The 10791-nt window shown below is 39.2% G+C and overlaps 1 protein-coding gene across 1 annotated transcript; it reads left to right on the top strand.

Annotated features, from left to right (window-relative positions):
• Window positions 1-2484: 2484 nt before the first annotated feature.
• CLDN14 (claudin 14) lies at window positions 2485-3195 on the top strand. Its single transcript, XM_032789821.1, has one exon. It carries the CDS (start codon window positions 2485-2487, stop codon window positions 3193-3195), a length of 711 nt encoding a protein of 236 aa, XP_032645712.1.
• Window positions 3196-10791: the final 7596 nt, after the last annotated feature.

Genomic DNA, 10791 nt, shown 5'->3' with positions numbered 1-10791 from the left:
TATTGCACAGAAAGAAAAATTGGAAATATGGCATTTAAGTTTTTCTTGCCTGAACAAGCTGTATTTTGTATTACTGGAGATTTCCGTTTGTTCCTATAACTTGCTACATGCTCTGCTTTACCCTGGATTATATCCTGTTATGGCACAGTACGTCCAGTCAACCGTGACAGACAGAAAGAAATCTGTGGCATGATCCCACCTGACATCATGTAGCGAGATGCAGAAACATTCAGCAGGAACAATGCTGAGAGGAGTTTCTAAACAAAATGTTGCGACTTTTATCATTATCTGTAAATCAAGAAGATTACTCAGCAACAACATAAAACAGTCCGTTGTCATTTAAAAAATAGGCACGGTGGAGCTGAAAGGTCATACAGCCATAATAGAAGTTACAAACAGTAAAACACTTCCTAAAAGTAGTCAAGCAAAAACACGGTTTTTTTGTTTTGTTTTGCTCTTCTTTGGTTTTGCTTTTATATTCAAACCATCAAGCTAAATTTGCCAGTTAACTTTCCACTGATGTCAATTAATATCACCTTCATTCCCACTCTACATCTGTGGATTAATATATAAACTAAAAATCAAAAAAAAGAACTAACATGTATACCAGTGAGTTTATCTCACCATCTTCATTGTTGTTTGCAGTGTTGTTGTTGCTGTGTCAGTCCCAGGATATGAGAGAGATAGCACAGGTGAAGTAGTATCTTTTATTGGACCAACTTCTGTTGGTGAAAGAGAGGTCTCCACAGCGCTCTTCTTCAACCCAGACCTCATCCACCTTGTCTCATTCTTCATTGTTGCAACCTTTGTGCTTCCCTAAACCACCTAATCCCACCTTTTGTTTGAGTGGATGGGGTGCAAATCAGTACTGATTTTTTGACTCTCTGGGCTTGTCTACACTGCCAATTTACAGCGTTGCAACTTTCTCAGAACCCCCCCTCCCCCCAAGTGCAGCAAGTTTCAGCACTGTAAAGGACCAGTGTAGACAATGCACCAGCGCTGGGAGCTACACCCCTCAAAGAGGTGGGTTTTTTAGAGTGCTGGGAGAGTTTTCTCCCAGAGCTCTGCCGCGACCACAAAAGCCCCCACATTAAAGCACGGTTATTCCTTTATACCAAAGAGTCTTCAGAGTCCTGTATACTTTGGTAACTAGTCTGACCCATCATTTTTTTGTGTGCATGTACCCTTTAAGGCCCAGTCCCCCAAATACTTACACACATTCTTATTTTTAAATACGAGTTCAGCCGGTGCATACAGGTCTGTTGCATCTTACGCACATTTAACGTGCACGATTTCAGCTTTACACGGTCAGCAAAAACAAACGAAAAAAGAGAAAAATAACAATTTAAATACTGTTTCTGTAGTGTGGGCGATTCCGCCCGCCATTCAACTCAATGTAAATTTGACTATATGTGGTTTTCACTTTACGCGCTAACCGCGGAATGGAACCCTCACCTAAGATGAGACTCGCCTGTAAATCTTTGCAGGACTGGGATGTAAATTTGCTTCTGTTTCTGAGTTTTTAGCTGGACTTTGATGCATGAGCACTTTATATATTAACATAGAAAGATTTTGCCCCCACAGATAATACTGATTTTATAAGGCAGCAATCTAGTATAGATAACTGTAACTAAGATTTATCCAGGAGGAAGAGTTCCTATTTCTTGCAAGGGCTTTTTATGTTAGAAATTGTTATGAGATATTCTTCTAAAACGGCGAGGCATTGATCCTCAGAAGATGCGGTGATGCACATCTGGTTTAACATGCTGTCATGTAGCCCACAAACTGAAGTAATAAACTTAGGCTCCGTAGGGACTAATGAAAGTTGTTCACTTTTGAGTTGCTTTATTAAAATAAAACCTCAAGAAATACTGGCAACTAGGATAGGGAAGGAAACTTTAATCCAATACTTGTTATCCTCTTCCACAGATTTTAAATCACTCTCTCTGCTCTCTAGTTTGAGCAAATATACCCTTATTGTTTTTGTAGTCCTGCTACGACCTTTTGGGAATGTTTTCATCATGTAAAGTAGCTTTCAGATGTCTGCTTTATAAATCCAAGTGTTAACACTTGTTAATTTTCTACTTTAGAAAGGAAGTCATGTTTCTCTGAGGAGTCTTTTGGGAAGAAGAATATTTTATTTTAAAATATTTTTTCAATTTCATAATTTGCTGTAATTTTTTTACCAACAGGCCATGGAAGCCTGTTTACATAAGTGAAGAGGGAAGCTTACTTTCCCACTGCTTCCACAAAATATCATTAACTGCCATAACTATGCTAATTGCCCTTGAAATGCATCTTACTGGTTAGAGAAATAATGCATTTAGGTAATATTTAACTTCTTTTTCCTCAATTACCTTTTATTAGGAGTCCAGAAGGTGTCAGAGTAAAACTGTTGCACATCTCCCAGGAAAGGCTTGTGTTTTCAGAAGGAAGCCAACCAGAGATACATTATTGAAGGGAATAATTAGGACAAACATTAACATGGCAAGCATGGCTGTTCAGTTACTGGGCTTCTTACTAAGTCTCTTTGGTCTAATTGGAACCTTAGTTGCTACTATTCTGCCTCACTGGTGGAGGATGGCACATGTAGGCACCAATATTGTAACAGCTGTGGCATACATGAAAGGGCTCTGGATGGAGTGTGTCTGGCATAGCACTGGCATCTACCAGTGCCAGGTCCATCAGTCTCAGCTTGCACTGCCTCGGGACCTTCAAGCAGCTCGTGCCATGATGGTGATTTCCTGTGTTATTTCCACACTGGCATGTGTGGTGTCTGTTATTGGCATGCACTGCACTCGATGTGTCAAAGGGGTCTCTGCCAAAAGTTCTCTCGCTGTCTCTGGTGGAATCTTTTTCATCCTGGCTGGTCTCATATGCCTGGTTCCTGTTTCTTGGACTACTAATGATGTGGTTACAGATTTTTACAATCCCATGCTTCCCAATGGGATGAAGTATGAGATAGGGCAAGCTCTTTACCTCAGTTTTTTCTCTGCATCTTTGACTATACTTGGCGGAGCTCTACTGTGTGCATCATGCCAGAGTACTGGGAACAACATACCTTACCTGCCACAACCAAGGAGCACAACAAGGGCTGCTCCCTCATATAGACCACCAACTGCCTACAAGGGAAACCATGCTTCTTCTCTGACATCTGCTTCACGAAGTGGCTACAGATTAAATGACTATGTGTGAGTTTCTCAAGATTCACCTGTGAGTCAGAACTGCTCTGTAATGGAGGTGTATGACATAAAACTAAGCTAAAGAATACATAATTTATGAAAGTTTTGGCACAAAGTTTACCATTGTTTATTTATGCAGAGAAACAACTTGAAATTGTTTGCTTTGAAACTGAAAGAAAGAAAGAAAGAAAGAAAGAAATGTGTAGTATTATAGAGGCTGAAAATTTCTCCCTATGTGATGTCAACAACCTTAAGCTGTGGATGTGGTCAGTTCTGATTAAAAGTAACGTTTGTATTTTTATCAAGTTTCTAATACTAAAATCTGCTTTCACAAACAATAAAGGGCTAACAGTAGAGCTGGTTGAAATTTTTTCAATGGAACAATTTTCCACTGAAAAATAATGTTTCATCTACGTCAAAACATTTCAGGATAACGTTGATTTGGACTAAATTATTCATTCAACTTTCTCATTTCATTTCAAAAACATCAAAACATTTAGGTTTGATTTTATTATTTTGTTGTTTATATATTAACACATTAAACTATGATATATAATATTATAAGATTATATTTCATATTATAGATATATTTGATATTGTGCTATGACGTTTTGACCTTGTCCAAACAAAATACTAGGACACTGTCATAATGAAACAATGCAACATTATCGAAACAAAACATTCTGATGTTTCCTAATCAAAATTGCTTGGAATTTCTGTTCCAAGAAAAATGTCAACATTTTGACTTTTTGTTCTGATTCAGAATGAAAACAAATGTCAGAATCTACCACAGTACAATGCTATTTATTATCTTGATTACAATAATGCCTTTTATTATCTTGTCCCAGAAATTTCAAAGAGTAATCAAAGGTATTAATTTTTTAGTCTCTCAGTTATATTACTTTATTGTAGTTGAAGCCTGACTGAAAGCTCACGGAAGTCAACAGCAGTTGTTTCCATTTACTTCAGTGGGATTTTGATCAGGCCTTGACAAAGAAAGCACATATCAAGCCAACTTCCAAAACACATAGGGATACGTCCAATTCCAAAAAACATGGATTGTACCATTGATTGTGACACTTGCTGGACAGAGTCAGAAGTAAAGCCAAGGCCAAAACACTGGTTGAACGCAATTTACATTTAAAATCATGGTAAAATGAAATTGTGCCACAATACATGCAAATAAAAATGTCCATCTTCATTACGTTGTAATAAAGGCCAACACAACATGTAATGCACAGTACAAAACTGTCACAAAGAATAAAAGCAGTAATTTTCTGTTAACCCCACTTGGGCAACATATGAGCCAAAAGACTAACAGCTAATAGGGTTAAGAAAAACACTCTCCACACCTGAGAGTCAACTGAACTTGCTGTACTTCACTTGGCAAAAAGCCTGTTTGTAATTAGTGTCACCTGGCAGCACCTCCACAGCTCAGATTCTAAAAAAAACCAACAAGGAGTCCTTGCGGCACCTTAGAGACTAACATATTTATTTGGGCATAAGATTTTGTGGGCTAAAACCCACTTCATCAGATGCAACAACATCAGATTCTGTCAAGTTTCCAGTGTTTTCACTATAAACCCTTTTTTTTAAGAGGCTGATCAGCCATTTTTATTCACATTTGGCTTGAAATTTGACATGGATGTTTTCTGCAGAGGTACAATTTATTATGATCATTATTATTTTAAACAGACGCTTGATTGGAAAAAATAATAACTTTATCTTTCAAATTGATATTAGATAGCCCTGCTGGCCAAACATCAACTTGATTTTTTTTCAAAAATCGTATTTTCATATATGGTTCATGCACTCAGCTTTCCCTGCTGTAGATATTGTATATTATGTGAAACCCAGGCTTTGCAGAGGGACTTTGTTATTAAACAAACCTATCTTAAGTAACCACATCAGGGACAGAGCAAAACTAGTTGTTTGACACAGGTGGTTTTCTAACAGGTGGAGCAGAATTGTGCTTAGTACATTAGGGGAGTCTTTGAGATGGTCTTTTAAGACAAGAGGTAGCTTCATAAAGATGTTTATTATGGAGATTTTACTGTATGCACATTACAATGGGTCCAGCCAAGCAATTATGATATAAACCTTGAGCAAGGGTTTTGTGCAGTCATGAATACAAGTCCAAGTACAGGAAATGAGCTATGCAGTATGTTTACTATATACTAATAAATTATTCCACTTGCCAAGATGCTTGTGCAGTGGGAATACTAATGTGTAGTACTATTTTTACTGCACAAATTCCCAGACAAATGGAATGTGTGTCAGTAGTAAGAACAGTTTGTAAACTCCTGGCAAAAAGTCTGGAACTGCTCTGATGTCAATAAAAAGAGAGGAATGGTTTATTTCACAGTGTGTTATGGCCCAATGGATCTCATTCCATGCTAACGGGATGAATTCCCTCCTCCCCTTTTTTTTTTTTACTATTGTTTTAAAAAGATATCCCAATTTATACAAATGATATAGAAGGTCTGGTTTCAATTGAAAAAGGAAAATATAAATACTAAATTTGAATTCATGCTGCCTTTAATTACAACTTACCCTCCTATTATGCCAAGCTGTTGCAACATATATATTGGGGCAAATTCTGCCCTCAGTTGTGCACAAAGGGCTCCCACTGAAGTGAACAACAGTTGTACATACACAGACAAGGGAAGGATTTGGTCCCATGACATGTAAAATGATGCACTGCTCTAAGATCTTAGCAGCTGAGTGAATTCCCAATAGCCTTAAAGAAGTAAGTCCCATTGTCTTCAGTGGGATTTCCAGGTAAATAATATGAAGTAGGGGGTTTGGTTTCATGGATCACTGGGCTACCTTTTATGAGAAAAAGGAGCTGTACACTTTGGATGGATTCAATCTCAGTAGTAGGGGAACAAATCTTTTGGATGACAGTGAAGATAGACTAGTCTGGAAGGCATTAAACTATAGCAAGGGTCAGTGTTGAGGGGGCAAAGATAGTGTATCAAATGGAAGGTGTCACAGGAAAATTAAATCAAGATGACAAGGGACCTGAAGAGAAGCCAAATGTTCACTGCTTCTATACCAATGCTAGAAATTGAAATTACAAGAGGAATTAGAAATGCTCATGAGAAGAAATTTGACACAACTGGTATTATTGAAACCTGTGGGATGAGTCACACGATTGTGATATGCCTCTTTGGGTCATGGCCCAAGGGAGGAACATGTTTTGTGGGGTCACTCTATTCCCAACCCAAATTGGTGGGCAGGGAGAGAGTGGAAATCTGTGGTACCTTGGCTCCTTCCCCAATGCTCCAGCTTGTGCAGCTGCACTGCCATGAGAAAGATGTACTTGTGTCAGGTAAAGGGCTGGGAGAAACCAGTAGGCAGATCATAAGTCTCCAAGTCATAATATGCTTCCTGGTCTTTTGCTTGGACAGCACAAAAACATGTTGACCACAAATGGTAACTGATACAAAGCTACAATTAACCTCTAAGTATGTTTACTAATTTGTCCTCAAAGAACAATAAGGTTGCATGATGAAGCACTCAGAATTACAGAAATAGTATGATAGTAATCATTGCAACAGCGTGCCACAAACGTTACTATGGTTTTATAAAGAAGAATGGCAATATATTATGGTACATTGGTTAAGAAATAGTACTGAACGTTAAACTACAATGCATGAGCAAAAGAGGGCCATTTCTTTTTGAGTGCTTCACTTTGCAATAGAGTGACCAGATGTTAAGGGGAAAATATCGGGACCACCACGGGGGGCGGAAGAGGCGTTTTCCTTTTTTTTTTTTTTTTTTTTTTTTTTACACTTACCTGTCAGGGAGTTCAATGGCAATTTGGTGGAGAGCTCTTCAGCTGCGGACGGTCTTCGGTGGTATTTTGGTGGGGGGTAACAAACCTTGCCGCCAAAGACAGAAGCATCTGCTGCTGAAATACCACCAAAGACCATTCGCGATTGAATGACTCTCCGCCAAATTGCCGCCAAAGACCAGGAAACAAAATATCAGGACAAATGGCATCCCGACCGTACTCTGATTGGGATGTGGGACAAACTCCTCAAAATCAGGACAGTCCCAATTTTATCGGGATGTCTGGTTACCCTCCTTTGCAAACTGAATATTATTTTTTTGTCTGCAATTTCCTAAGTTTTTAAAAATGAAAATTGGAAAACAAGTTCCATTATGTGCTAAACAGCCTTACAACACTCTGTACTATGTAATATGTGCACTGATGCAGGAGCCTTGCCTTCCTCCCTATCCACCTGCATTCATAGGAGTGTTGAGCCCTGCTTTGATCCACTGTTCTTGAGAAAGGCTAAACCAATTGGGCTCAAACTTTCCCTAAAAAGGTACTCCCCAGCTGAAAATAAACCTGTCAAATTTCATCCTAAACATAAGGCCTATGCATTATTTAAATCCTGTTTTGATCTCCTGATTGATGTGGAAGGGAGAACAGTCCTTGGGTGAAGATTCAGGTGCTGTCTATACAATTCTTGTATCTGGAAAAAGGTCTAAGAATGGCTCCTTGCAAGACATATTCGTAATTCACTGGCAGTCCTAGTGAGATGTGATAATCACCAAGAAAGGGGTTTGACTGACAAGAAAATAAAGAGAAGCTACTTTAACGGGTCTCAAAGAGTTGCTTGGTGATGGCCCAGAAACCTAACCTGAGACCCTCCTTAGTTACAGGAAACTTGATTGAAAGTGTGAGTTGCTTGAAGGCTTCCAAGAACCTAAAGCCACTAAGAGTCATAGATTTTAATCCCAGAAGGGACCATTATGATTATCTAGTCTGACCTTCTGCATAATACATACAAATAAATAATACAATTAAATAATAATGAGTCTATGAGAAAATTCAGAGAGAAGATGGAGATTGAGTTAGCTGATAAGACTAGAAAATGCTAAATTCAGTGGCCTAGAAGTTTTGTTAGTTTAAAATCAAAAGCTACAGAAACATTCCTATAATTAGATACATGTGTAATAACCAATAGTTGGGATTCTTCACAGCAGTGCATTAAAATGTATGGAAGTTCTATGTCTAACTCACCTGCATGCTGTGTTCCCTCTAAGGTGTGCGGCCACACAAGAGCCTACCAAGGGCCGCACACTTAATTAGCAGAGCTGCGCAGGCATGCACACAGCACAGAGGGCGTAGCCACAGGTGGACCTGGAAGATGGCAGTGGGATGACGTAGGGGGCGCTGGTGGGGGAGCTTGGGGTGTGCGGGGCTGTGGCGGAGGAGACGCTGCTCCCCCAACCCTGAGGCTGCAGCAGGGAGAGACTCTCCCAGCTCCGGGGCTGCTGCGGGAAGAGAGGACTCCATCCAGCTCCGGGGCTGTTACGGGGAAAGATGCCTGTCCCTCTCAGCTCCAGGGCTGCTGCAGGGAGAATGGACCGGGGGAGTCCTCTCTCCCTGCCCTAACCCTGGGGCTGGGGGTGCCCCTTCAAATCCCCAAACCTATCCCTTCTCGACACCTTAAATGATTTCTTGACACCTTAAATTACTACTTCTTGGAGAAGCTAGTCCTGGAACTCACAAGGGGAGAGGCAATTCTTGATTTAGTCCTAAGTGAAGCACAGGATCTGGTCCAATAGGTGAATATAGCTAGACTGCCTCATAATAGTGATCATAATATAATTAAATTTAACATCCCTGTGGTGGGGAAAACATCACAGCAGCCAAACACTGTAGCATTTAATTTCAGAAAGGGGGACTACATAAAAATGAAGAGGTTAGTTAAACAGAAATTAAAAGGTACAGTGCAAAAAATGAAATCCCTGCAAGCTGCATGGAAACTTTTTAAAGACACCATAATAGAGGTTCAACTTAAATATATATCCCAAATTAAAAAAAACAAAGTAAGAGAATCAAAAAAGTGCCACCGTAGCTAAACAACAAAGTAAAAGAAGCAGTCAGAGGCAAAAAGGTATCCTTTAAAAAGTGGAAGTTAAATCCTAGTGAGGAAAATATAAAGGAGCATAAACTCTGAGAAATGAAGCATAAAAATATAATTAGGAAGGCCAAAAAAGAATTGGAGGAACAGACAGCCAAAAGACTCAAGAAGTAATAGCAAAATTTTTTTTAAGTATATCAGAAGCAGGAAGCCTGCTAAACAACCAGTGGGGCCACTGGATGATCACGATGGTAAAGAAACATTCAAGGACGAAAGGCCACTGCAGAGAAGCTAAATGAATTCTTTGCATCGGTCTTCACAGCTGAGGATGTGAGGCAGATTCCCAAACCTGAGCCATTCTTTTTAGGTGACAAATCTGAAGAACTGTCCCAAATTGAGGTATCATTAGAGGACATTTAGGAACAAATTGACAAACTAAACAGTAATAAGTCACTGGAACCAGATGGTATTCATCCAAGAGTTCAGAAGGAACTCAAATGTGAAATTGCAAACCTACTAATTGTAGTCTATAACCTATCATTTAAATCAGCTTCTGTACCAAATGACTGGAGGATAGCAAATGTGATGCAAATTTTTAAAAGGGCTCCAGATGTGATCCCGGCAATTATAGGCCAGTAAGCCTGACTTCAATACCAGGCAAACTGGTTGAAACTATAGTAAAGAACAAAATTGTCAGGCACATAGATGAACATAATTTGTTGGGGAAGAGTCAACATGGTTTTTGTAAAAGAAAATCACGCCTCACCAATCTACTAGAATTTTTGAGGGTATCAACAAGCATGTGGACAAGGGGGATCCAGTGGCTATAGTGTACTTAGATTTTCAGAAAGCCTTTGACAAGGTCCCTCACCAAAGGCTCTCAAGCAAAGTAAGCTGTCATGGGATAAGGGGGAAGGCCCTCTCACGGACTGGTAACTGGTTAAAAGATAGGAAAAACAAAGGGCAGGAATAAATGGTCAGTTTTCAGAATGGAGAGAAGTAAATAGTGGTGTCCCCCAGACGTCTGTACTGGGCCTAGTCCTTTTCAATATATTCATAAATTATCTGGAAAAAGGGGTAAAGAGTGAGGTGGCAAAATTTGCAGATGATACAAAATTTCTCAAGATAGTTAAGTCCCAGGCAGACTGCTAAGATCTACAAAAGGATCTCTCATAACTGGGTGATTGGGCAACAAAATGGCAGATGAAATTCAATGTTTATAAATGCAAAGTAATGCACAATGGAAAACATAATTCCAATTATACATATAAAATGATGGGGTCTAAATTGGCTGTTACCACTCAAGAAAGAGATCTTGGAGTCATTGTGGATAGTTCTCTGAAAACATCCACTCAGTGTGCAGTGGCAGTCAAAAAAACAAACAAACAATGTTGGGAATCATTAAGAAAGGGATAGATAATAAGACAGAAAATATCATATTGCCTCTATATAAATCCATGCGTGCAGTATGGTCACCCCATCTCAAAAAAGATATATTGGAATTGGAAAAGGTTCAGAAAATGGCAACAAAAATGATTAGGTGTATGGAATGGCTGCCATATGAGGAGAAATTAAAAAGACTGACTTTTCAGCTTGGAAAAGAGACAACTAAGTGTGGAGATATGACAGAGGTTTATAAAATCATAACTGGTGTGGAGAAAGTAAAGAAGGAAGTGTTATTTACTCCTCATAACACAAGAACTAGGAGCCACCAAATGAAATGA

Source organism: Chelonoidis abingdonii, chromosome 1 (genome assembly GCF_003597395.2).
Source record: "Chelonoidis abingdonii isolate Lonesome George chromosome 1, CheloAbing_2.0, whole genome shotgun sequence".
In the NCBI taxonomy this organism is placed as follows: Eukaryota; Metazoa; Chordata; order Testudines; family Testudinidae; genus Chelonoidis; species Chelonoidis abingdonii.
This window is presented reverse-complemented; position numbering and strand designations above follow the sequence as displayed.

What these genes read in the sequence shown, in the direction of transcription:
- CLDN14 (XM_032789821.1), top strand. Translation starts at nt 2,485, where the DNA reads ATGGCAAGCATGGCTGTTCAGTTACTGGGCTTCTTACTAAGTCTCTTT.